Source organism: Nomascus leucogenys, chromosome 18 (genome assembly GCF_006542625.1).
Source record: "Nomascus leucogenys isolate Asia chromosome 18, Asia_NLE_v1, whole genome shotgun sequence".
NCBI lineage: Eukaryota > Metazoa > Chordata > Mammalia > Primates > Hylobatidae > Nomascus > Nomascus leucogenys.
The window spans coordinates 100,030,925-100,055,063 of NC_044398.1; the positions used below are offsets into that span (position 1 = coordinate 100,030,925).

A 24,139-nucleotide genomic window follows, 5' to 3' on the forward strand; every position below is an offset into this window, starting at 1 on the left:
AGCCGGGGAGGTGGCTCACTCTGTAATCCCAGCACTTTGGGAGGCCGAGGTGGGCGGATCACGAGGTCAGGAGTTTGAGACCAGCCTGGCCAACACGTTGAAACACCGTTTCTACTAAAAATATGAAATTAGGCCGGGCGCGGTGGCTCACGCTTGTAATCCCAGCACTTTGGGAGGCCGAGGCGGGCGGATCACGAGGTCGGGAGATCGAGACCACGGTGAAACTCCGTCTCTACTAAAAATACAAAAAAATTAGCCGGGCGTGGTGGCGGGCGCCTGTAGTCCCAGCTACTCGGAGAGGCTGAGGCAGGAGAATGGCGTGAACCCGGGAGGCGGAGCTTGCAGTGAGCCGAGATTGCGCCACTGCACTCCAGCCAGGGCCACAGAGCGAGACTCCGTCTCAAAAAAAAAAAAAAAAAATACGAAATTAGCTGGGTGTTGTGGTGCATACCTGTAGTACCCACTACTCGCCAGGCTGAGGCAGGAGAATCACTTGAACCCGGGAGCGGAGGCTGCTGTGAGCTGAGATGGCACCACTGTACTCCAGCCTGGGCAAGAAGCGTAAAATTCCATCTCAAAAAAAAAAAAAAGGTCAACAAGTTATGCCTATAAAAGAGTTTACTTGGCCAGGCGCGGTGGCTCACGCTTGTAATCCCAGCACTTTGGGAGGCCGAGGCGGGCGGATCACGAGGTCAGGAGATCGAGACCACGGTGAAACCATGTCTCTAATAAAAATACAAAAAAATTAGCCGGGCGTGGTGGCGGGCGCCTGTAGTCCCAGCTACTCGGAGAGGCTGAGGCAGGAGAATGGCGTGAACCCGGGAGGCGGAGCTTGCAGTGAGCCAAGATTGCGCCACTGCACTCCAGCCTGGGCGACAGAGCGAGACTCCGTTTCACAAAAAAAAAAAGAGTTTACTTGGCCAGAAGCAGAGGCTCATGCCTGTAATCCCAGCAGTTTGGGAGGCTGAAGCAGGAGGATTGCTTGAATCCAGAAGTTTGAGACCAGCCTGGGCAACATGGTGAAACCCCACGCCTACAAAAAGTACAAAAATTAGCTGGGCATGGTGGCATGTACCTGTAGTCCCAGCTACTGGGGCGGCTGTGGTGGGAGGATCCCTTGAGCCTGGGAGGATGAGGCTGCAGTGATGGCACCACTGCACTCCAGCCTGGGTGACAGAGCAAGATCCCATCTCTAAAAAATAAAAAAGAGTTTACTTGGCCGAGCGCGGTGGCTCGGGCTTGTAATCCCAGCACTTTGGGAGGCCGAGGTGGGAGGATCACGAGGTCAGGAGATCGAGACCACGGTGAAACCCCGTCCCTACTAAAAATACAAAAAATTAGCCGGGTGTGGTGGCAGGCGCCTGTAGTCCCAGCTAATCTGGAGGCTGAGGCAGGAGAATGGCGTGAACCCGGGAGGCAGAGCTTGCAGTGAGCAGGGATCGCGCCACTGCACTCCAGCCTGGGCAACAGAGCGAGACTCCGTCTCAAAAAAAAAAAAAAAAGTTTACTTAGCAGAATGCTTGAGATGTCAGATTCGGTGTTGTTTTCATTGCTAATAATTTCCTACCCTACAGGGCAAGGCAGTCGTGACGGGAAAAGAGCGGCGGCTACCTCAATGTAGGATCTGCACACAGCAGATGCTCAGTTAACTGGCCAGGCCATTTGCAACCACAGCAGGATGGGCCAGTGCCCCCCACCCAGGTGGAAGCGACTCTCCCTCGACCCCGCCCGGCCATTCAGGCAGCCAGGGAGCGCCCCGGCCCCTCCCGCGGCCCCGCCCCTTCACCTGTGTCGGCCGCACACCTGGAGCCGCCTCCGGAAGAGGGGACCGGAGACCGCGGGGACCTCGGAGGGAGCCCGGCGGCTTCGGGTGAGAGCCTGGGGGACGCCGAGGGCCGGGACCCTCGAGCCTGGGGAGGGACTGGTCAGGCCGCGTCGGCAGAGAAGGTGGGGCAGCCGGGGCAGGGGGCAGGGGAACCGGGATCTCCGGGGAACCGGGGGCGTCGGCAGGAACTCAGCCGTCTGGAGTGAGCCCAGCCGCTTCTCCGGGCTTCCGACGCCTGGGGCTGGGGTTCGGGGGACTGGAGGCCCCAACACCTGGGCAGCTAGGTGCGGAAGGGGACGGGGAGAGGTCTCCAGGTCCGGGTCTCTCGTGTGGAGGGGGGCGGGGGAGCGGGGCCCGCGAGGGCCAAGTTAGGGAGATCCCCGGGAACGGCCTGGGGGCGGCTGGGCTGGGACCACCGTGACATTCATGTCCTGCGAGCAGGGCTGCACATGGACACCGGGCGAGAGGAGGAGGGAGAGCACGGGTGTGTGTGCCTCGTGGGTGGTGACCCCCTGGAGGGCTGGGGCTGGTAAAGCTGTTGTGTCGGGCCCTCTGACCCGAGCCTCTGAACCCCAGCCCCTGAGCAGCCCTAGGGGAGCCCAGGGCTCTCGTCCCCAGGGGCGGGCCGGGAAGTAAACAGAAACTCCGAGCTGCGCTGCAGCCGGGCGGCCGGCACAACCTGTTACCTCGCCCTGTCCTGGGCCCCACGCCAGGGCCCGGGGAAACTGGGGGGCTGAGGGTCAGGGCTCCTGAGTCCGGAGGGGTGGGGGCATGAATGCCTGAGTCCCGTGGAAAATGGGGACTGGGGTGGGAATCCTTGGTGGGGGACATTGGAGGTGGGGACCTCTGAGTCTGGAGCGTGGAGTCAAAGCACCTGCTCGGGAGGTAACAGGAGAATGACGGAGAGAGACCTGGGAAGTCAAGGGCTGGGATCTGGGCTTCTGGTAGGGGAAGGAGCTGGATTCCTGGGGGCGAAGATACCTCAGTTCCCAAGCCTTAGGGTCCTGCATTCCTGGGAGGAGAAGGGGCTGGGCTCAACTCCAACTGCTGAGTCTCTGAGAACCTGGGTTCTGGGAACTGTCTCAGATGGCAAGGGGCTACAAGCCAAACTGCTGGGTTCTGGGAAGAGAGGGGACAGAGAGCGGAGGTGGCCTGTGGCCCTGGAGCACTGGAATGAGCTTTCCTGGGGACAGAGATTGTCTGGCAGAGGCTGAAGGCTGGGAGGTCATTTCCTTCTGCTTCCTGCCTCAGTTTACCCCAGGGACATTAACGGAACTGGGTAGCCAAAACACAGGTCATTAACCCTTCGTGGCCCAGGAAGCCCTGGCTGCAGGACCAGGCAGGCTGGAAGCAGGTGGAGAATTCCTGGAGGGCCAGGTGTTGGGCGGAGGGTGAGCCGCTGTCAGACTGCAGAGTAGAGTGTCCCGCAGCCACCTGTCCCCACAGATGCTGCAGGTGACATGAGCTCTCCAGATGGGCCCAGCTTCCCCTCCGGGCTGCTCTCAGGGGGCGCCTCTCCCAGCGGCGACGAGGGCTTCTTCCCCTTTGTGCTGGAGCGGCGGGACTCATTCCTGGGAGGGGGCCCAGGGCCTGAGGAGCCCGAGGACCTAGCCTTGCAGCTGCAGCAGAAGGAGAAAGACCTGCTGTTGGCCGCGGAGCTCGGCAAGATGCTTCTGGAGCAAAATGAGGAGCTGCGGCAGCAGCTGGAGACGCTGAGCGCCCAGCACTTGGAGCGTGAGGAAGTGAGCTAGCACTGGACAGGATGGGTGGGTGGGTGGGCAGGGGAGGACAGGTGGGCCTGGAGAGGACAAGGGAAGGGAATCAGGCAAGGGAAGGAGAGAGGAGCTGGGGAGGACAGCTGGGTGAGGGGTGGACTTTGGAACAGTTCAGAGCTGGGCCCAGTCCCCCTGGCAGTGTTGCCCAGTGGTAAAGAACATGAACTCCGGGTGCCGGGCACAGTACCTCACACCTGTAATCCCAGCACTTTGGGAGGCCAAGGCAGGAAGATCACTACACTAGCCCAGTGTTCGAGAACAGCCTGGGCAACATAGTGAGACTCTGTCTTTACAAAAAATAAGAAAATTAGCTGGATGTGGTGGTGGCACCTGGAGGCCCAGGCAGGGGGATCACTTGAGCCCAGGAATTTTAGAGTTTGAGGCTGCAGTAAGCTATGATCCACTGCACTACAGCTTGGGCAACAGAGTGAGATCCTGAAAAAGAAAGGAAGGAAGGAAGGAAGGAAGGAAGGAAGGAAGGAAGGAAGGAAGGAAGGAAGGGGAGAGAAAGAAAAGAAAAAAGAAAAGGAAAGGAAAGGAACGGAAAGGAAAGGGAAAAAGGCATGAACTCTGAGGATTAAGACCTGGATTCAGGCCGGGCATGGTGGCTCACACCTGTAATCCCAGCACTTTGGGAGGCTGAGGTGGCTGGATCACTTGAGGTCGGGAGTTCGAGACCAGCCTGCCCAACATGGTGAAACCCTGTCTCCACTAAAAATACAAAAAAAATTAGCCAGGCGTGATGGGGTGTGCCTATAGTCCCAGCTAATTGGGAGACTGAGGCAGAAGAATCACTTGAACCTGGGAGGCAGAGGTTGCTATGAGACAAAATCATGCCACTGCACTCCAGCCTGGGTGACAGAGTGAGACTGCATCTCAAAAAACAAAAACAAAAACAAGAAAAAACTGGGTTCAGACCCTTGTCCAGCTGTGTGACCCTGGGTCAGCTGCTGGCCCTCTCTGGATCTTGTGTCCAGCTCCTCAGCGGTATAGCGGAACAGCAGGCAACAGTCATGGGTGTCCAGTCCTTGCCTGGCACTGGGCTGAGTGCTTTCCGTGACTCTCCATTGATTTTTGCCCAGCCCAATGAGGTAGCAACAGTTCCCTCTGCCCAGGTTCTATTTTTGGCCAAATTCTTGCTCTGGGGCTCACATCTGGTCTCCTGAACACCCTCCTTTATCTGCTGCATCGGCCCCAACCACTGCCTTGAGCCTGACCTTGGTAGCTAACCCTCTCCACCAGGTCACGTAGTGAGCGTCTCAACACAAGTGGCACTTGATTCCACGCACTGGATTCCATGCCCCCATCACCTGTTGTCCCCCTCCCCGCCTTCCCAACCTTAAGGACCAGAGCCTGTGCACCTCCTTGGACTCTTTCTCTATTTTTTTTTTTTTGGAGACAGGGTCTCCCTCTGTCACCCAGGCCATAGTGCAGTGGTGCAGTCATAGCTCAGTGGAACCTCGACTTCACGAGCTCAAGCAATCCTCCCATCTCAGCCTCCTGAGTAGTTGGGACTACAGGCACACATGCACCACCACTCCTGGCTAATTTTTGCATTTTTTGTAGAGGCGGGGTCTCACCATGTTGCCCAGGCTGGTCTCAAACTCCTAGGCTCAACCAAACCGCCTGCCTCAGCCTCCCAAAGTGTTGGGATTACAGGTGTGAGTCAATGCGCTCAGCCAACCTTTCTTGAGTGTACAAATTCCCCCCAATATCCACAAGCCCTTTTGATTCTTCTAAACTCCAACCACCCACTTGTTGGCTCTGCAGCCTCCAAGCTGATCACAGATCACAGCCTCCATCACTCCTGCCCCAGACACTCCAGCCACCTGCTCCTGAGTCCCCAGCTTCCACTCTTTTATTATTATTATTATTTAGATGGAGTCTCACTCTGTCACCCAGGCTGGAGTGCAGTGGTGCGATATTGGCTCACTGCAACCTCTGCTTCCTGGTTTCAAGTGATTCTCTCACCTCAGCCTCCCGAGTAGCTGGGATTACAGGTGTGCGCCACCAAGCCCAGCTAATTTTTGTATTTTTAGTAGAGACGCGGTTTCACCATATTGGCCAGGCTGGTCTCGACCTCCTGACCTCAGGCGATCCACTTGCCTCAGCCTCCCAAAGTGCTGGGATTATAGGTATTAGCCACCGCTCCCAGCCCCTAGCTTCCACCTTTGAACCCTGGAGCCCATTCTCTAAGGGACAGCCCAGGATTTTCAAAAACTGCAAATCAGATCATTTCACTCCTCAACCAGAATCTCCCCCTCACCCTTAGAATGAAACCGAAACCCCTCCCCAGGGCCTAAAATTCCCAGAAAACTGGGCTCCTCCCCGACCTCATCACAGCAGCACCACCCCTTTCTCCCCTCCTCCTAGAAGGGCAGCCGAACCACCCTCTCCCCGACAATGAGGGCTCTTTTCAGTTCCTCCAAGAACTCACGCTTGTTCCCTCAGGAACTTTGCACTTGCTGTTCCTTAATGCCTAGCCTTCTTTCTGGTGGCTCTTGTCCTGCAGAAGTCAACTCAAACATGACATCCTCCTTGAAGGACCCTCCACCCCCACCCCACTCCTCACTCTCTATCATTTCCCGGGTCTCTTTACAGCCCTTACTGTCTCCCTGAAATTACCTGGCTCCGGCATTTGTCCGTGCCCTCTGGACTCTAAGCTGCTTGAAGCAGTGAACTTGGTGGTCTCACGTGCCGCTGACAGCAGACCCCAGAACAAGTAGAGCTCAGGAAATACGGGAGGATAGATAGTACTGTGGGTGGATAGACTTAGAGATATTGTGTCCAGGCCACAAGGCATCAGCAGAGCTGAGCATCAGCCAGGACAATCTGACCTTGAACCTGACAGCTTAATCCTGAAGCTGTATTGCCTCTACGGTATTCGGTTAAGATTTCTGCTGCCTGAGTTGGCATCCCTGCTTTGTGAAGTTATTGTGTGTCGGCTGAGCATGGTGGCTCATGCCTGTAATCCCAGCACTTTGGGAGGTGGAGGAGGGTGGATCGCTTGAGGCCAGGAGTTCAGGACCAGCCTGGCCAACATGGTGAAACCCCGTCTCTACTAAGAAAACAAAAAAATGTGCCGGGCAGGGTGGCGCACGCCAGTAATCTTAGCTACTTGGGAGGCTGAGGCAGGAGAATCTCTTGAACTTGGGAGGCAGACATTGCCGTGAGCCGAGATAGTGCCACTGCACTCTAGCCTGGGCCAAAGAGTAAAGATCTGTCTCAAAAAAAAAAAAAAAAAAAAACAAATAAAAAATAAAAACAAAAATAAATGACTGTGTGTCCTTAGGCAAGGCACTTAGCAACTCTAGAGCTTCAGTTTCATCTGTAAACCCAGGACGTTAGTGATTCTCCCTCTAGTGGATGAAATGAAGCAATGCAGATAAAGCCCTAATGCAGGGTACCTGCCAGTCGCTGCAGCAGCTGTGGCAATTGTCACCTTCATCCAGGCCCATCCCCTTTTGAGGGCCTAGAGAGAGTGGGCCAGAGGTTAACCCCCGACTCATCTGCCTCCCCACGCTGGGCATCTGGGTGTGCCAGGGAGTTCCCCCGCTGGTCAGACAGGTTTTTGGGCCAGGGCGGGGCTGACAAGGGTTAATTAGAGGGAACTGGCTAGGAGGAGCTGGGGAGGGGGCTGGGCAGAGTCCAGGCCTCCAGAGCCCCTGGGACACAGCAGGTGTGTGCTGCCATGGGCCGGGGCTTGAACTCTGCCAGACTCAGGCGCCAAAAACGGTGCTTGCGACCTCGGGTCCAGAAGCCCAGGCAGCAGCTGGAGGTGAGTGGTCATCAGAGATCCCCACCCCCATCCTTGCCCCGGGCCCACGCGTCCTGTCTGCCCAGACCCTTCCCTCTAAATCTCTGGGTCTTGCTCACTCTTCCTCCCTCACTCTCCCTTGCTTTTGTGTCTGTCTTGGACACAAGGCCCCCTTAGGCTTTCTCCCTAGGTGTCTGTCCCTCCATCCCCATCTCTCTGTGCCTGCCCAGTCTCATCGGTGCCTCTCTGCCTCTGTCCCTCTGCCCTGGCCCCCACAGCGGCTCCAGCAGGAGAACCATGAGCTCCGGCGAGGCCTGGCAGCCCGAGGAGCCGAGTGGGAGGCCAGGGCCGTGGAGCTGGAGGGGGACGTGGAGGCCCTGCGGGCCCAGCTTGGGGAACAGCGCTCGGAGCGGCAGGACAGTGGGCGAGAACGGGCACGGGCCCTCAGCGAGCTCAGCGAGCAGAACCTCCGGCTCAGCCAGCAGCTGGCTCAGGTGGGATGGCCCTGACCCCAGGGCCCTGGACAAGGTGGGGGAGGATGCCTGGGTCCCCAGTGGGGAGTGGGTGCATTGGGCTTGGTGCTGAGGCTCCTCTGCTTCTCTTTCCACCTCCCCAGGCCTCCCAGACTGAGCAGGAACTTCAGAGGGAACTGGACACCCTTCGGGGACAGTGCCAGGCTCAGGCACTGGCTGGGGCAGAGCTGAGGACACGACTGGAGAGTCTGCAGGGGGAAGTGAGTGTCAGCTGGGGCTGGGGGATTATCTGAGCCAAAAAAGCCGGGCTGGGGGCTGGGAGGGGGCTGCCCCCCTCCCCAGCTCTCAGGCCTTTCCCCAGAACCAGATGCTGCAGAGCCGCCGGCAGGACCTGGAGGCCCAGATCCGAGGCCTGCGTGAGGAGGTGGAGAGGGGCCAGGGCAGACTGCAGACCACCCACGAGGAGTTGCTGCTGCTGAGGCGGGAGCGGCGGGAGCACAGCCTGGAGGTGACCTGCAGGGCTGGGGGACTACAACTGCCTGGACCCTTAGCGATGGCTTCAGGGCTTTCTGGGAGATGAGGCCACAGCTGGATCACTGGGAGGTCCAGAGGCTGGCCCACAAGAGCATGGGCATTAGCCCAGGGGCAAGTGGGAGCCACGAAAGGCTATTGAGCAGGGGAGGCATGCTCTTAGAGTGCATCAGAGCCTGGCAGCTGGAAGAGCAGGGAGGGGGCTGATGCCAGAGCTCAGGCCAGGAATGACAGCCCCTAGACCATGGCTGGGCAATGGAAATGGAGAAAAAGAAATGAAAAGAGGACTCAGGCTCTGATGTTAGACATCAGAGGAGTCTGCACTTTGGAGTCAGCTTGCCTGCCTTCGCATGCCAGTGCCCCTTCTTACTACTGTGGGACAAGCAGCCTCAGTAGCACCAATAAATGCTGCATGAAACAATTAGTGAATGAGGAGGTAGACTGGGCAGGGGAGGGGATGCGGCTCTTCGAGGTGCGAGGTGCGAGGTGCGGCCCTGCTCTATAAGCGAGGAAACTGTATTATCTGCTGAGGGAGGTGCACGGCCCAAGGCGCCCAGCGATCCAGGAACGGGAACAGCCTGGGCCGCTGGGGTGCGGGGCCCTCCGCGGCGCCCCCGTGTGGACCTGCCGCGGGATGTCGGCGTTGGGTGCGTCCCGCTGACCGCCCGCGCTTCCGTCTGCGGGACCGTCCACAGCTGGAACGCGCACGGTCAGAGGCTGGGGAGGCGCTGAGTGCGCTGCGGAGGCTGCAGCTGCGCGTCTCCGAGCTGGAGGAGGAGTCACGCCTCCAGGACGCCGACGTGTCGGGTGCCTCGTTGCAGTCAGAACTGGCCCACAGCCTCCACGACGGCGACCAGGGCCAGGGCGCCGACGCACGCGGAGACGCCCCGGTGAGCTCGTGGGGCCCCAGCCCCCTTACCTGTGCCACCGAGAGGGTTGCAGGCTCCGCCTTTCCTCCTTTCCCCAATAGCCTCCACACCACTAACGCATTTCTTTGGCCCACAGACCACCCGGTCCCCAAAGACCCGAGAGGCATCTAGCCCCCAGCCTTCACCCCCGGAAGAGAGCTTAGAGCCCCCCAAGAAGCGAGCATCCCTCAGCCCAGCAGAGATACTGGAGGAGAAGGAGGCGGAAGTGGCCAAGCTGCAAGATGAGGTGGGGTAGAGGGCACGGTGCTGGATGCAGGGCCCCTCCAGCTGTCAGTTTCTGTCTCCCATGTCCACCTCCCAGCCTTTGCCCACTAGGCTCCCTATACCTGGATCGACCGTCATCTCAACAAACTTACTTCAAGAGCCAGCCTGTATGCCACCTCCTCCACGAAGATTTCCTGGACAGCACCTCTCCGCTTAGTTCCACTCCCAATGCTTCTCCCTGCATCCCTCCTGCAGGGTTATACCACTCCACCTAACCCTGCTCCACCCCACCCCGCACCAGCCTGAGGGGCTCAGAGGGCTCATCTCGGAGTCTCCAGCACAGGGCCACAGCTGCCTGGGGTGTCTGTCGCAGGCAGGGGAGGGCTGGGTAGAGCCAGAGTCGGGGCTGCTGGGAGAAGCAAGGACTGGAAGGCCCATTGGCCCATCTGCCACACGGCCCCTCCTCTGCTCACAGATCTCGCTGCAGCAGGCAGAGCTGCAGTCCCTGCGGGAAGAGCTGCAGAGGCAGAAGGAGCTGCGGGCGCAGGAAGACCCTGGGGAGGCCCTGCACAGTGCCCTCTCAGACCGGGACGAGGCCGTGAACAAGTAAGCCTCAAGCCATTGACCACCGCCCCAGCTCCCTCTGGGCCCTCCTGGGCTCCTGATTCTTCTTCTGTTACGGGTTATAATGATCCCCACTCCCACCCAGGGGCCCACTGACCTCCTTGATCTCGGTGTTGGCAGCCCTCCTCCCGCCCGGGTCCAGAAGTCCCCCGCCACCCCGGCTCCCTGAGGCCCTAGCGCCGTCAAACGTGTCTTCCGCCCCTCCCGCCCAGGGCCCTGGAGCTGTCTCTGGAGCTCAACCGCGTCTCGCTAGAGCGGGACTCCCTGTCCCGGGAGCTGCTGCGCACCATCCGCCAGAAGGTGGCGCTCACGCAGGAGCTGGAGGCCTGGCAGGTGAGGGGCGGGGCCCGTGTGCGGGGCGGGGCAGGGGGCGGGACCAGCGCTGAGCCGACCACCGCCTCCCGCAGGACGACATGCAGGTGGTGATCGGGCAGCAGCTGCGCTCACAACGCCAGAAGGAGCTTAGCGCCGCCGCGTCGTCGTCGACGCCGCGCCGTGCCGCGCCCCGCTTCTCGCTGCGCCTGGGCCCCGGGCCCGCCGGTGGCTTTCTCAGCAACCTCTTCCGAAGGACCTGACGGCTGGGCCCAGGGGGCTGCCCTTGCCCACTTGGGGGCTCACTTTCCTCTTCTGGCCAATGGAGCGACAGGGCGGATTGTCTTCCAAAAGAAGTTGATGCCCTCCCCGCCCCAGGATGCTGGGCAAGCGCTCATCGGGAGCAGGGGCTCATCCGGAGCAGGGGCCAGCTTTGTGGGGCAGGAGCCCCAGGTGGGTGGCAGGGGCAGGTGAACGGAGCTATTTTCCGAATCAATATAGGTCTATCTTTTCTAGGGCAGGGATGGGGCTGGGTATTTATGTATCAAGATCGGACAGAGTAATATATAAATCACTCCACCGATTTGGCCTCCATTCGTGGAAAGAAAGAGCATGGTAAAAAAGCCTGAAACTTTATTGTAAAAAAAAAAAAAAGAAAATGAAAAACACTCTAAAACCCTGCGCTGGCTGGGGGTGTCGTCGGAGATCAGAAGGACAGGGAGAAGGCTCGGTAACCCAGGTTGGTGAAGACATCCACCCGGCAGCTGTTGCCTGCAGCTGTCAGGACCTGGAGGAAAGAGGGGCATGACTGGCCTGCCCACACCCCTGCCTCCCAGCCGCCCCGCAGCCCCTGCTGGACCCACCTTGCACTCAGGCGCGGCCGGCTGCTGGTTGAGGCTGAGGCTGAGCAGCCCTGGGGAGGAGCCGGGCACCTGGGCCTTCAGCTCCCCGCTCAGCTGCCACTGGTTGACACAGCGGCCCTGGCCAGCTGACAGAATCTGCAGAGGACAGGGAAGGTGCTCAGGGGTCAGGACTGAAGGGAAGAGTCAGTAGGGGTGGCAGAAGTGAGACACAGGGACTCACCAGGTCCTGGTAGAAGGTGACGTGCTTCTGTGGCGCCCGGATGGGGAAGATGGTGGTGGGTGTGGAGGATCGGAGGTGCCAGAGGGTGAGGGCTGGGCCCCCTCCACAGACCTGGACAGAAAGGTGGGAGTCCCCAGCTGTGAACTACAGGCCCACAGCTGGCAGGGCCCGGAGCTGCCATCCCATCCCACAGTCTGCCCAGCTCACCATCCAGTCGGAATCAGTTGCCAAACATCCAATCCAGCGCCCATTGTGGGGCCTCGAGCACTCCTGGGAGGGGGAGGGGAGGAGGGAAAGAGGTGAAGACCTGGAGAATTCAAGGATTTGGGAGAGAAGAGGACAATGGCCACGGTCACACCCTCACCTCCTGCTTATAGACCTCGATCGTCTGGACCTCCTTGGCTGTGCGCAGGTCTGCGGGGAAAGAACTGTGAGTGGTGCCCCACTCGCCTCAGCCTCCTTCACTGCCATCTTGCCCTCCAACCAGCCACCTGCTTACCCCAAAGTCGAACAGCTCCATCCTCGCCACCTGACAGCACCTCTGGGCTCCTTTCCCGCAGTGCCAGGCAATGGATGTAGTCTGTGTGGCCCCGGAGGACCCTCTGCATGTGGAGGGGCGATGTCAGGAGGAGACCTAGGAAGAGTGCCTCTCCCTGACCTGGACCTGCTGTAGGGCTCCAAGACCCTGCTCACCGTGAAAGTCCCAGTCTCAAGGTCCATAGTGTGCAATTGACAGTCTCCCCCAGCCAGGATGAGGGAATTCTCCTGTGGAGGAGCAGGGTGAGGCAGGAAGTCAATGTCAAATCAGGATAGGCAGAAGGTGAAGGATCAAAGTTTGGACCAAGAACAGTCACATGGGGCTCAGACCTTGGGGACCAGCAGCAAAGCATTGATCTCGGGCACTTCCAGGCTGGTCCTGGGGAAGGAAAGGCAAGGTCAGTGAGGAAGTAGCTTCACCCTGATGCATCCTCTATCCATGTGGCCCTGGCTCACCTGTATGGAGGCTGACGACGCCACAGCTCCTTACAGCCCTTCAAAAGGGAAAATACCAGGTGACCTCAAAGGCTCTCTCTGGGTCCAGGCACCCCAGCCCTTTCCCAAGCTCGACTCCTTACCTTCTTGAGCATCTCCGCCCAAAGCCAGGCCTTCACCTCCCCATCCCCAGCACTAAGCAGATGTCGATCGGTGGAAACCATGCTATAGATGGGCCCATCATGGGCTAAAGAGAAATGCAGAACTGAGTGAGCCACTTCCACCCAAAGTCTCGAAGCCAGACTCCACAGCTATACCCACCTTGGAAAGTCACCACCGGCTTCTTACTTTCCTCTTTGGCTTCTGAGCTCAAAGCAGCGGACAAGCTGCAGGGGACAGCAGAGGGGACCCAGGAGTCAGAAACAGGGGCATCGGTCCCATGAGGGCCAAGTGCCAGGGCTAATGGGTGGACAGCAGCAGAGGGTACCTGAAGATGGCAATCTGCCCATAATTGTTGCCAGCCGCCAGAAACTTCCCACACGGTGAGACGCTCTGGGAGAAGATGGTCATATGGAGCCGCTGCAAGGCCTGGAACACCTCTGTCTGCAGGGAAAGACTGGATGAGGCCTGCCTGGGACGTATGAAACCTCCCATCCACAGATTCCTCCCTGCTTCCCCCAACACCTGCCAGGCCTCCCACTGTCCTGACTTCTCAGCCTTCTTTTGAGGCGGCCCCGCCCCAAGCCAGCACCTGCCCATGCAGTCCCATGGATGGCTCCAAGAAGACACTGAAGAAGGGGAGAGTTGAGGTGATGCCTCAGGGACCTCTCAGCAAGCACCCAGGCATCTCCTACCAGCTTCCTCAACTGTCAAATGGAGCTCACGGAAGATTCCATCACAATTAGATGAGCTAGTGTATAGACAAGAGCTTTACATGGGGCTGTCAATCAGTGCTTAAGCCGGGTGTGGTGGCTCATGCCTGTCATCCAGCGCTCTGGGAGGCCAGGAGTTTGAGAGCAGCCTGGGCAACACAGTGAGACTCTCTCTCAACAAAAAATTTAAAAATGTGGGGCCGGGAGCAGTGGCTCACGCCTGTAATCCCAGCACTTTGGGAGGCCGAGGCAGGTGGACCACCTGAGGTCAGGAGTTCAAGACGAGCCTGACCAACATGGAGAAACCCTGCCTCTACTAAAAATACAAAATTAGCTGGGAGTGGTGGCGCATGCCTGTAATCTCAGATACTCAGGAGGCTGAGGCAGGAGAATTGCTTGAATCTGGGAGGCGGAGGTTGCGGTGAACCGAGATGGAGCCACTGCACTCCAGCTTGGGCAACAAGAGTGAAATTCCATCTCAAAAAAAAAAAAAATTTGGCCGGGCATGGTGGCTCTCACTTGTAATCTCAGCACTTTGAGAAGCCAAAGCAGGCAGATTACCTGATGTCAGGAGTTCAAGACCAACCTGGTCAACATGGTGAAACCCTGTCTCTACTAAAAACACGAAAATTAGCTTGGCATGGTGGCACAGGCCTATAGTCCCAGCTACTCAGGGGGCTGAGGCAGGAGAATCGCTTGAACCTGGGAGGCGGAGGTTGCAGTGAGCTGAGATCGCACCACTGCACTCTAGCCTAGGTGACAGAGTGAGACTCTGTCTCAAAAAAAAAAAAAAAAAAAGTGATTTGCAAGAACTAGAAAATTAAAAAAAAAAAAAAAAAAGTGGCCCTACTACCCCAACATAGAAAAACGTACTGATTTATAATTCCCACTCTCTGACTTGCGTTAAGCCCCTGAAGCACTTCTGGGTTACTGTCCCGCCTCCCTGGTCAGAGTCTGAGTTCCACAAATAGCCCAGGCAAAACAGGGCTCAGGGCACGATTCCCTGCCCGCCCCGTCCCAGCCATGCGTGGACTACAAACCCCAGAAGGCAACGCGCACCACGTCCGTCTCACCTGACCCAGAGGCACCGCCAGCGGCACAGGTCGCTCCATCTCCAGAACTACAAGTCCCAGAGTGCTCCGCGCGCGACGCAACCTCACGAGGCCTTACGTGCCTAGAGCGATTCCTCTCCGTGGCGCCCTACCGCCTTCGGCGCGAAGGTGGCTGCTGCGTACCGTCCCGAACCCCAGGAGCCGAGGTGAGCGTCGCGAAGACCCCCGACATTAAGAAGTGGCGTCCACCGTAGCCCCGTTAAGCCGGCTACCCTCCCCCACCCCGAGGAGCAAGCCTGCCTTCCGCCACGCGCCGTCCGTCTTCCGCGCCCGCGCAGTACCTCGCCGCTGTGCCCGCCTAAAGCCACGCCCATCCTCGCTGGGCCACGCCCTCAGAGACTCCTCCCCTGTCGCCCAGATCCCACCCGCAAGACCCCAAAACCCAATGATCCTGCAGCAGCCCTTGGAGCGAGGCCCCCAGGGAGGGGCCCAGCGCCTCCCGCGGGCCGCCTTGGGGGTGACTCGGGGCCTGGACGCCAGGTGCGTGCAGGGGACCAGGGTGGGCCTGACCAAGGGCCGCGGGAGCTTTGGCTGGGTTCTCAGGGCTGGTCCGCAGGATGAACACGGGATGGGGCGAATCGGCGGGGCTTAGGCGTGAGCTGAGATGGGATTGGGGCTGCGGCTCAGGGTCGAGACTTCCGAGGTACGCTGCTGGATGGCCCAGGAGAGGGGGGACCGGCACCAGCTGAGACAGGAATGGGCTTGGGGCTCCTGGCTGATGCTGCAGGCTCAGGCGGGCAGATCCCTGGGAAGGGGCCAAGAGGGTGGGGTGCACCAGGCTCTCTTTTTTTCCCAGCTCCCCTCTCCGAGGAGCTGTGCCCATGAGCACCAAGCGGCGCCTGGAGGAGGAGCAGTGAGTTTGGGGGCAGGGAGGGACTCCCAACAAGATCTCTGTCACCTCTGGTCCCCAGCAGGCTGCCTCCTGTCTCAGTATCCCAGCCTGCCTCTCTCCCATCTCTCCCCAGGGAGCCTCTGCGCAAGCAGTTTCTGTCTGAGGAGAACATGGCCACCCACTTCTCTCAACTCAGCCTGCACAATGACCACCCCTACTGCAGCCCCCCCATGACCTTCTCCCCAGCCCTGCCCCCACTCAGGTAGGCTCCTCCACTGGCCAGGCCTTCTGCAGAATCACAGGCGGTCCTCACAGCTGACCTCAGGCCCTGCCTCATCGTGCCATTTTTAGCTCTAGCTGATCTCTGGGTTGTTTCCCATCTTGGCTCTTTGGAAAGTGCTGGGAACCCAGGAGCCCCTGGGGACCTGGACCTGGTGGGAGGTGCTCAGCTAGGCCAGCCTCAGCCCCATGCCCTGACAGTCATTTCCTCTTCTAGGAGCCCTTGCTCTGAGCTGCTTCTCTGGCGCTATCCTGGCAGCCTCATCCCTGAGGCCCTCCGTCTGCTGAGGCTGGGGGACACCCCCAGTCCCCCCTACCCTGCAACCCCAGCTGGGGACATAATGGAGCTCTGAGTGCTGGTGGACAGTGCCCCTCCCACCTTCCTTCTTCCCCACAACAGAAGAGACCAGCGACTCCCGCAGAGGGACAGGGTTCCTCCCTCTCCTGCAGACCAGGCATCTGGGCACCAAGACCTTCCCTCAACAGAGGACACTGTGCCCAACGGAGTTCTGGGATGGGAGGGGTGGGAGCATGAGAAGGGAGGCATCCCACCCCCAAGAAGAACTGAATAAAGATTGCTGAGCAAAGGAAGGCTTCAGTCTGGAACGTGGGGCTTTTGGGGATGGTGGAGAGGGCAGAGGCGCGGGATGCTGGGGTTTCTCCTCCAGATCTTCCCTGGAAAACTGTTAGGGCCAGCCAGGTCCTGGCCGGCTGAGTTCCAGGCATTGAGAATGTGTGAGTCAGAGCCTCACCCCCGCCCCCGCGGCTGGCTGACTCACTCCCTCCCTCCAGCTCAGGGGAGTCAGTCGGGGATCACTGCCTCTCCAAACCATTTAAAGTTAAAGATTCTTTTATTAATAAATTCTCCCTCCCTTCCAAACTCTCCCCAAAATAAATATCTCCTCCCCTCTTTAGGGAGTTGGGGGGGTCTGTATCTTAGGGCCAGCCCTCCTAGTGGGCCAGCCCCCTAGTGTTAAAAATAGGTCCCTAACCCCCCAGGGTGACCCCCGTGGTGGAATTTCAGGACATCTGAGTGAGTGGGGCCTAGTGTCAAGTCTGCCCCCCAAGTCAGCCTGGCCCCCAGGGCCTCTAGGAAGGAGGGCACCCCCCTCCCCTGTGCAAATGCTGCAGTTCCTTAGTCAGTGTCAGCTGTTTTGTGTGAGCCAGCGTGAGGCTCCCTTTCTGTTCTGGGGCCAGAGGCAGGGCAACCAGACACCTTGGAAGGTTCCCCTGAACCCTGGGCCCAGGCCTCAGAGGTGATTCACCGCCCCCCACCCCCCCTTGTGGTTGGAGGAGCTTGGCTCCTGCCGCGTCTGGGAGGCAGAGACTGGCTCTAGAATGGATGAATGAATGATGAGTGGGCGAGCCCCGGCTGGCAGGGGGCACATTGTCACTGGATCAGCGCCACAGCTGGGCAGCCCTCTCCGCCGGTCTCCTCTATGGGGGCTGCAAGATAAGAGGTGGGGTCGTCAGCAGCAGAGAAAAGGTCGAGTGCTGACAGGGCTGGGCAGGCCAGGGCACACTTACTGGTGAACTTCTCTCTCCTGCGGCATCGTCTCCAGACCAGAAAGCCAGAAAGCAGCCCCAGCACGAAGGTCAGGCTCAGAGCGCCCCCAAGGATGGGCCAAAGCAGCCGGAAGGGGGCGGGAGGTGCCGCAGCGCCTGGGGGCGGGACTCGGAGTCAGACCTCGCCCCTCTCCAGGCCAGCCCCGCCCCCTAAGACTGAGCCTTCAGCCTTCTCCCAAACGTGGCCTCCTCCCTGATCGGAGCCCCCTCCCAGCTCCCACCTCCTCCCGATTGATTTCCCAGATGCAAAGCTCTCGGCCCCGCTCTCCGCACCAGCCACCCTCTCTCCCAGTCTGGGGTCCGCTGGCCACTGGCCCTGCCCCCCACTCACAGCCCAGGCAGAAGTCGCTGTGCGGTCGCGCCCTGCAAGACGCGCAGTCCATGCATTTGTCCAGGTCCGCGCTCCAGGAGCTGCCGCGGGAGCAGGGGGCGGTGCCTGGGGAGGGGGCCTCGGGTCAGAGGCTGGGGGCGGGACTCGGCTATTCTGGGGTCTGAGGTCAGGGTCGGCCGGCTCGAATAACGTGAGTCACTGGCGCCCTCCTCGCGCATTCCTCACAGGTGACCGCACGGCCCGACCGGGACACGGCAGCTCCGGGAGGGAGGGCGTAGCGCGGGACGCTGGGGGTGGGGGGGTCAGGTCCCCACAACCCCCCTGCCGCCGGCGGGTGACTCACTCCTGGGCACCGGGCCCGACCCCGGTCCCTCCCCCAGCATAGCTGGGCACTGAAGTCACCGGATGGAAGGGGGCACCCCACATGGTATAGAGGGCACAGACCCTAGTGCCTCTCGACGGCCTCCCCAACTCGTCGATCACTGGGGCTAGTTAGACCCTGTACGGACCAGGCTGGGGGCGTGCCCCTTCCTAGACTAAACATCCCGCCCTCACTCACTTTCTCTCTCCATTCGAAGTACTTTGGACTTTCGGAACTGAAGACCCCCCCAACCTCAACTGGACGGTGGGAGAAACTGAGGCCCGGATTGTGAATGAAGCTTGGAGAGTGATGAAGTTCCCACAGCCGGGAGCGAGCTGTTTGAAGGCCACCTGACTCCAGATCCCCACATCCGCCTGTTCCCCCAGTTCCACGCTGTTCTCCAGACACCCAATCCGGCTCCCGAGCCCCGGCCCGGGGTTCCCCGATCCCTGAGTCCCGCGTACCTGGCGCTTGCTCCCCGGCCACGGAGCGCAGCAACGCCAGCCAGAGCCCCACCACGAGTAGCCGCAGCAACCGGCGCAGCGAGCCCCGAGCCATGGTGCACGTCCCGCGCCCGCCGCTGTCTGCGCCCGCCGCCGGCCGGCAGGGACCCACGGCCGCCGCCCCGCCCCCGCCCCCGCCTTCCGGGGCGGAGCTCTCGCCTCCGCCCGCCTTGAGGTCCGCTTCGGGACGCCACGCCCCGCGGCGCCCGCTCAGTTCAGTCATTCATTCAACAAAGTCCTGGCGCGGGAGCTGCCTGGACCCCGCAGGGACGCAGACCCCTTCCTTGCCCAGCCGGTGATCTAGACCAGCGCGCGTGGTGTGGGGAAATCAAAAATTAGACACGAGTGCTCGCTTCGGCAGCACATATAGAAATCAGACACGAACGGCGGCACGCGGTGGCTCACGCCTTTAATCCCATCAGTTTGGGAGTCTGAGGCAGGCGGATTACAAGGTCAGGAGTTCGAGAGCAGCCTGACCAACGTGGTGAAACGCCGTCTCTACTCAAATAGAAAAATTAGCCGGGCGTGGTGGCGCGCGCCTGTAATCCGAGCTACTCAGGAGGCTGAGGCAGGAGAATCTCTTGAACCCGGGAGGCGGAAATTGCAGTGAGCCGAGATCGCGCCACTACACTCCAGCCTGGGTGACAGAGTGAGAGTCCGTCTCAAATAAATAAATAAATAAACAAACAAACAATAAAAAGAAATCAGACACACGACCAATCCACGCAGAGATCACTACAGCTTCCTTTTTTTTTTTTTTTTTTTTTTTTTTTTTGCTCTTGGGAATGCCTCTCACTCTTGCTCAGCCTGGAGTGCAGTAGTACGATCACGGTTCTCTGGGCTCAGGTGGTGAGCCTCCCACCTCAGCCTCCCAAGTAGCTGGGACCACAGGCCCTGCGCCACCACGCCCGGCTAATTTTTGTATTTTTTGTAGAGACCAGGGTCTTACTATGTTGCCCAGGTTAGCCTGGCCACTACAGCTTTCTTAAGGGCCCGGGGGGGTATAACAATTAAACTTGAGGTCAGGAGCTCGAGACCAGCCTGGCCAACATGGTGAAACCACGTCTTTACTAAAAATAAAAAAAAGAAAGAAGTTAGCCGGGCTTGGTGGTGGGCGCCTGTAATCTCAGCTACTCGGGAGACTGAGGCAGGAGAATTGCTGGAACCTGGGAGACGGAGGTTGCAGTCAGTCGAGATAGCGCCATTGCACTCCAGACTGGGCGACAGAGAGGGCCTCCATCTCAAAAAAACAAAGCAGGCCGGGCGCGGTGGCTCACGTCTGTAATCCCAGCACTTTGGGAGGCCGAGGCGGGCGGATCACGAGGTCAGGAGATCGAGGCCATCCTGGCTAACACGGTGAAACCCCGTCTCTACTAAAAATACAAAAAATTAGTCGGGGGTGGTGGCGGGCACCTGTAGTCGTCCCAGCTACTCTGGAGGCTGAGGCAGGAGAATGGCGTGAACCCGGAAGGCGGAGCTTGCAGTGAGCCAAGATCGCGCCACCGCACTCCAGCCTTGGCGACAGAGCAAGACTCCATCTCAAAAACAAACAACAACAACAAAAAATACCAACATAAAACTAATATTATCTGGCCGGGCGCGGTGGCTTCAGCCGGTAATCCCAGCGCAGTGCGAAGCCAAGGCGGGCGGATCGCTTTGAGTCCCGGAGTTCGAGACGCCTGGGCAATATAACAAGACCCTGTCTATACAAAACTAAACATAAATTAGCTGGGCACGGTGGCGTGTGCCGCCTGTAGTCCCAGCTACTCAGGAGGCTGAGGCGGGAGGATCGCTTGAGCCCGGAAGGTTGAGACTGCAGTGAGCCGTGATCGCACCACTGCACTCCAGCCTGGGTGACACAGTGAAAATATTTCTCCAAAATAATACCAATAGTATGCCCTTTAATTTGTACCTTAGGACGTAGTTACATGCTAAAATGCAGACTTGTTATCTCCATTTTGCAGAGTAGGAAACGAAGGCTCAGGAAGGTTAGGTGAGTTCCCCATGTCACCGCGCTGCTTAAGTGGTGAAGCGGAGTCTCAAGCTCTGTTCTCCCTTAAGCCTGGCGCCCTCACCCTGGGTGAGTCTGGACGTCTGCCAGCCCAAGGCGGGCGCAGCGACCCCAGCCTCCAGCGCCCCCGTCTGACGAGCCTGGGTTTCGCACGCCCGCTGCCGTCGGGGACAGGGTCTCTGCCCCTCCTCCGGGGCGGTGGTCCAGTGACGTCACCGCTTCTTTAAGACCCCCCGCCTCCGCCCCTGTCCCGACACTCGGCCTAGGAATTTCCCTTATCTCCTTCGCAGGTGAGTCCGGGGCAAGTGTGCGTGTTGGAGAGACGCCTCTTGGGGCCGGGTGCAGGGTGGTGGCGGCGTGGGTAGGGGTGCGTGCGAACTCGGGCTGCGGCCACCTAGATGGGCGAGTCCCTGAGGGGGTCGGGCGGTCTGCGCCCAAGCCTCCGAGGTGATAGGGTCCTTCGGGGCTCCCAAGGGTTAAACGCCCCTCCCCCTCCCCAGGGACAAAGACTCCGAAACCCCGGGCGCCCCTCCCCCACCCGCCTTGCTTCTCGGGGCGGAGCGCCCCCCACCTGGGGGAGCGGACCTTGCGGCCACTGCAGCTACAGAACCCCTCCTGGGCGCGCGGCTCCCAGGCTGGGGTGGTCGGGTGAGCCGGGGCGCCCTCGGACAGAGTCTTTCATGCAGTGCATGAAAAAGAAAGGGGCAGGGGCACACTCTGAGGGAAGAGGCCTGGGCGCGTAGACTAGCGTGGCCCCGACGCTAACTCGGCCAGAGGCCTAAGGGCCGGACCTGGGCGCTGGGGCACCCTGCCCCAGCCAGTCTCCCCAAGGTGGCCTGCTCCGCCCAGGCCTGGGGCCCCCGGCTAATGAGTAGAGCCTGCCCTCCGGCCACTGCCGGCCGGGATTAGTTTAGGTCCAAGCCGTACAATGAAAGAACTCTGGGCAATGGGAGGCCACAGCCCGGCCCTAGTCAGAAGTGATCCCCTCCGCGACCTCCAACACTGAGGGGATACAGGTGCAGGCCAGGTGGAGGTGGGAGAACTGGTGTCGAGGGGAGTCTAGCACAGCATTTTGGTCTAGAATTCAGAGGAAAAGGCCCTCAGCCTTGAGGCTATGCTCTCCAGCCCCTAGGGGAGGTCAGAAGGGTGGGACCAGGGAGTGATCCAGCGGCTTTGGGGAAGGAACTGCTTTTAGGTGGGGGATTAGTGATGCTTTTCTTCATCTCTCCTGGTCCTGGTGTCTGCCAGCCTGGGGCATGGAACCAAGTTGTGAGGGACATTGGGTGGTGGGAGGAAGCTTAGGATCTCCAATCTTAGTGTTGAAATTAACAAGTTTTGGTTAGGCACGGTGGCTCACACCTGTAATCCCAGCACTTTGGGAGGCCCAGGCGGGCAGATCACCTGAGGTCAGGAGTTCGAGACCAGCCTGGCCAACTTGATGAAACCTTGTCTCTACTAAAAATATAAAAATTAGGGCCAGGTGCGGTGGCTCATGCCTGTAATCCCATCACTTTGGGAGGCCGAGGCGGGAGGATCACGAAGTCAGGAGATCGAGACCATCCTGGCTAACACAGTGAAATCCTGTCTCTACTAAAAATACGAAAAAATTAGCAGGGCGTGGTGATGAGCATCTGTACTCCCAGCTACTCGGGAGGCTGAGGCAGGAGAATGGCGTGAACCCAGGAGGCAGAGCTTGTAGTAAGCCGAGATCCCGCCACTGCACTCCAGGCTGGGCGACAGAGCGAGACTCCGTCTCAAAAAAAAAAAAAAATTAGCCGAGCGTGGTGGTGTGCACCTGTAATCCCAGCTACTTGGGAGGCTAAGGCAGGATAATCGCTTGAACCTGGGAGGCAGAGGTTGCAGTGAGCCGAGATGGCACCACTGCACTCTAGCCTGGGCCACAGAGCGAGACTCCTCGTCTCAAACAACAACAAAAAAAGAAATGGACAAGTTTTGAGCCTTAAACTCAGGGCTAGAACTGAACCATTCTACACGGAAACTGCTTGGAAATCGCACCGTCTTCTCATCTGCTTTTTGCCGCCTTGCAGCCTGATCACTGGCTCTCGCCCTGGACTGTCATTGCACAGGTTTCATCCTGTTATCTTTCATTTGCACTCAGAATAGCCAGGGCAGGGCTGCTTGCACATTCACTGTCATGAGCCAGTGCCTGTCACATAACTAGAAAGAATAATAAATGCTAAAGCATTAAGTGTTCATTTTGCCCACAAGAAGTGAGGCTCAGGGAGCATGTCTTGACTGAGTTCCAGGATGTGATGACCACTTTCCAGGGTGCATGCCCCTAGTGTCCTGTCCACATGTGGCCTGAGGTCTGGGCCCGCCAGGCCTCACCTTGTTGTGCTTCTGTCCCAAATACAGTGCAGCTCCTTCAACCTCGCCATGGCCTCTGCCGGAATGCAGATCCTGGGAGTCGTCCTGACACTGCTGGGCTGGGTGAATGGCCTGGTCTCCTGCGCCCTGCCCATGTGGAAAGTGACCGCTTTCATCGGCAACAGCATCGTGGTGGCCCAGGTGGTGTGGGAGGGCCTGTGGATGTCCTGCGTGGTGCAGAGCACCGGCCAGATGCAGTGCAAGGTGTACGACTCACTGCTGGCACTGCCGCAGGACCTGCAGGCTGCACGTGCCCTCTGTGTCATCGCTCTCCTTGTGGCCCTGTTCGGCTTGCTGGTCTACCTTGCTGGGGCCAAGTGTACCACCTGTGTGGAGGAGAAGGATTCCAAGGCCCGCCTGGTGCTCACCTCTGGGATTGTCTTTGTCTTCTCAGGGGTCCTGACGCTGATCCCCGTGTGCTGGACGGCGCATGCCATCATCCGGGACTTCTATAACCCCCTGGTGGCTGAGGCCCAAAAGCGGGAGCTGGGGGCCTCCCTCTACTTGGGCTGGGCGGCCTCAGGCCTTTTGTTGCTGGGTGGGGGGCTGCTGTGCTGCACTTGCCCCTCGAGGGGGTCCCGGGGCCCCAGCCATTACATGGCCCGCTACTCAACATCTGCCCCTGCCATCTCTCGGGGGCCCTCCGAGTACCCCACCAAGAATTACGTCTGACGTGGAGGGGAATGGGGGCTCCCCTGGCGCTAGAGCCATCCAGAAGTGGCAGTGCCCAACAGCTTTGGGATGGGTTCGTATCTTTTGTTTCTGCCTCCTATTTTTCTTTTGACTGAGGATATTTAAAATTCATTTGAAAACTGAACCAAGATGGTGACTCAGACTCCCACTTAGGCTCTGCTGTTTCTCACCCTTGGATGATGGAGCCAAAGAGGGGATGCTTTGAGATTCTGGATCTTGACATGCCCATCTTAGAAGCCAGTCGAGCTGTGGAACTAATGTGGAGGCTGCTTGCTGTGCTGGCCTTTGCAACAAGACAGACTGTCCCCAAGAGTTCCTGCTGCTGCTAGGGGCCGGCCTTCCCTAGATGTCACTGGACAGCTGCCCCCCATCCTACTCAGGCCTCTGGAGCTCCTCTCTTCACCCCTGGAAAAGCAAGTGATCTGTTACCAAAGGACTACCCACCTCCGGAACTTCTGACCTCTGGCTCTTCCGTCCTGATAGGACGTCCACCCCCCAGGGCCAGGTCCCAGCTATGTAGACCCCCGCCCCCACCTCCAACACTGCATGCGTCTGCCCTGCCCGCCCCGCCTCACCCCCTTTACACTCACATTTTTACCAAATAAAGCATGTTTTGTTAGTGCATTTGGTGTTGCAGGGGGTTACTGAGTGCCCACCCTGGCTAGGGCAGGAGATGGACATAAGTGAGTCATGATCCTCTCTGCCC

The 24,139-nt window shown here is 59.2% G+C and overlaps 6 protein-coding genes across 10 annotated transcripts; 3 read left to right on the top strand and 3 right to left on the bottom strand.

Moving 5' to 3' along the window:
* The first annotated feature begins 1,825 nt into the window (after nucleotides 1–1,825).
* Nucleotides 1,826–11,111, top strand: BICDL2 (BICD family like cargo adaptor 2). The gene is made up of 10 exons (XM_030797659.1): nucleotides 1,826–1,870; nucleotides 3,256–3,567; nucleotides 7,636–7,851; nucleotides 7,974–8,090; nucleotides 8,192–8,338; nucleotides 9,057–9,251; nucleotides 9,367–9,516; nucleotides 9,970–10,100; nucleotides 10,331–10,451; nucleotides 10,526–11,111. The coding sequence occupies exons 2-10, from the start codon at nucleotides 3,286–3,288 to the stop codon at nucleotides 10,691–10,693; spliced, it is 1,527 nt and encodes a 508-aa protein (XP_030653519.1). The 5' UTR covers nucleotides 1,826–1,870; nucleotides 3,256–3,285; the 3' UTR covers nucleotides 10,694–11,111.
* On the bottom strand, nucleotides 1,964–2,656 carry LOC100588517 (putative uncharacterized protein FLJ46214). Its single transcript, XM_012497362.2, has one exon. It carries the CDS (start codon nucleotides 2,654–2,656, stop codon nucleotides 2,015–2,017), a length of 642 nt encoding a protein of 213 aa, XP_012352816.2. The 3' UTR covers nucleotides 1,964–2,014.
* THOC6 (THO complex 6) lies at nucleotides 11,047–14,769 on the bottom strand. The gene is made up of 13 exons (XM_003269193.4): nucleotides 14,431–14,769; nucleotides 12,973–13,088; nucleotides 12,807–12,871; nucleotides 12,629–12,732; nucleotides 12,507–12,544; nucleotides 12,381–12,429; nucleotides 12,207–12,278; nucleotides 12,013–12,115; nucleotides 11,878–11,927; nucleotides 11,721–11,783; nucleotides 11,514–11,624; nucleotides 11,294–11,428; nucleotides 11,047–11,217 (listed from the first exon to the last, which is right to left on the bottom strand). Exons 1-13 carry the CDS (start codon nucleotides 14,467–14,469, stop codon nucleotides 11,137–11,139), a joined length of 1,026 nt encoding a protein of 341 aa, XP_003269241.1. The 5' UTR covers nucleotides 14,470–14,769; the 3' UTR covers nucleotides 11,047–11,136.
* HCFC1R1 (host cell factor C1 regulator 1) lies at nucleotides 14,510–16,171 on the top strand. 5 transcript variants are annotated; one of them, XM_030797662.1, is made up of 4 exons: nucleotides 14,555–14,949; nucleotides 15,266–15,322; nucleotides 15,435–15,563; nucleotides 15,798–16,171. In XM_030797662.1, the coding sequence occupies exons 1-4, from the start codon at nucleotides 14,855–14,857 to the stop codon at nucleotides 15,931–15,933; spliced, it is 417 nt and encodes a 138-aa protein (XP_030653522.1). In that variant the 5' UTR covers nucleotides 14,555–14,854; the 3' UTR covers nucleotides 15,934–16,171. The 5 variants fall into 5 exon arrangements, with proteins under 5 accessions (XP_030653523.1, XP_030653524.1, XP_030653522.1 ...); XM_030797663.1 differs by lacking the exon at nucleotides 15,266–15,322 and having other exon boundaries at nucleotides 14,510–14,949; XM_030797664.1 differs by lacking the exon at nucleotides 15,266–15,322 and having other exon boundaries at nucleotides 14,544–14,615; nucleotides 15,798–16,167.
* A 241-nt stretch (nucleotides 16,172–16,412) lies between these two features.
* On the bottom strand, nucleotides 16,413–18,787 carry TNFRSF12A (TNF receptor superfamily member 12A). Its single transcript, XM_003269192.4, has 4 exons — nucleotides 18,303–18,787; nucleotides 17,478–17,582; nucleotides 17,108–17,242; nucleotides 16,413–17,026 (listed from the first exon to the last, which is right to left on the bottom strand). Exons 1-4 carry the CDS (start codon nucleotides 18,562–18,564, stop codon nucleotides 16,971–16,973), a joined length of 558 nt encoding a protein of 185 aa, XP_003269240.2. The 5' UTR covers nucleotides 18,565–18,787; the 3' UTR covers nucleotides 16,413–16,970.
* Nucleotides 18,788–20,163: 1,376 nt separating this feature from the next.
* CLDN6 (claudin 6) lies at nucleotides 20,164–24,057 on the top strand. Its single transcript, XM_003269191.2, has 2 exons — nucleotides 20,164–20,642; nucleotides 22,729–24,057. Exon 2 carries the CDS (start codon nucleotides 22,750–22,752, stop codon nucleotides 23,410–23,412), a length of 663 nt encoding a protein of 220 aa, XP_003269239.1. The 5' UTR covers nucleotides 20,164–20,642; nucleotides 22,729–22,749; the 3' UTR covers nucleotides 23,413–24,057.
* The last annotated feature ends 82 nt before the right edge of the window (nucleotides 24,058–24,139 follow it).

What these genes read in the sequence shown, in the direction of transcription:
- LOC100588517 (XM_012497362.2), bottom strand. Translation starts at nt 2,656, where the DNA reads ATGTCCCCCACCAAGGATTCCCACCCCAGTCCCCATTTTCCACGGGAC.
- BICDL2 (XM_030797659.1), top strand. Translation starts at nt 3,286, where the DNA reads ATGAGCTCTCCAGATGGGCCCAGCTTCCCCTCCGGGCTGCTCTCAGGG. An exon ending in TCAGCCAGCAGCTGGCTCAG is followed by an intron (nt 7,852 to 7,973) that starts GTGGGATGGCCC and finishes CCACCTCCCCAG; the next exon opens with GCCTCCCAGACTGAGCAGGA. An exon ending in TGGCCAAGCTGCAAGATGAG is followed by an intron (nt 9,517 to 9,969) that starts GTGGGGTAGAGG and finishes CTCTGCTCACAG; the next exon opens with ATCTCGCTGCAGCAGGCAGA.
- THOC6 (XM_003269193.4), bottom strand. Translation starts at nt 14,469, where the DNA reads ATGGAGCGACCTGTGCCGCTGGCGGTGCCTCTGGGTCAG. An exon ending in TGGAGCTGTTCGACTTTGGG is followed by an intron (nt 11,928 to 12,012) that starts GTAAGCAGGTGG and finishes CTTTCCCCGCAG; the next exon opens with ACCTGCGCACAGCCAAGGAG. An exon ending in TCACCTTCTACCAGGACCTG is followed by an intron (nt 11,429 to 11,513) that starts GTGAGTCCCTGT and finishes TGTCCTCTGCAG; the next exon opens with ATTCTGTCAGCTGGCCAGGG.
- HCFC1R1 (XM_030797661.1), top strand. Translation starts at nt 15,074, where the DNA reads ATGGGATTGGGGCTGCGGCTCAGGGTCGAGACTTCCGAGGTACGCTGC.
- TNFRSF12A (XM_003269192.4), bottom strand. Translation starts at nt 18,564, where the DNA reads ATGACTGAACTGAGCGGGCGCCGCGGGGCGTGGCGTCCCGAAGCGGAC. An exon ending in CAGCGACTTCTGCCTGGGCT is followed by an intron (nt 17,243 to 17,477) that starts GTGAGTGGGGGG and finishes TCCCGCCCCCAG; the next exon opens with GCGCTGCGGCACCTCCCGCC. An exon ending in CAGGAGAGAGAAGTTCACCA is followed by an intron (nt 17,027 to 17,107) that starts GTAAGTGTGCCC and finishes CTTATCTTGCAG; the next exon opens with CCCCCATAGAGGAGACCGGC.
- CLDN6 (XM_003269191.2), top strand. Translation starts at nt 22,750, where the DNA reads ATGGCCTCTGCCGGAATGCAGATCCTGGGAGTCGTCCTGACACTGCTG.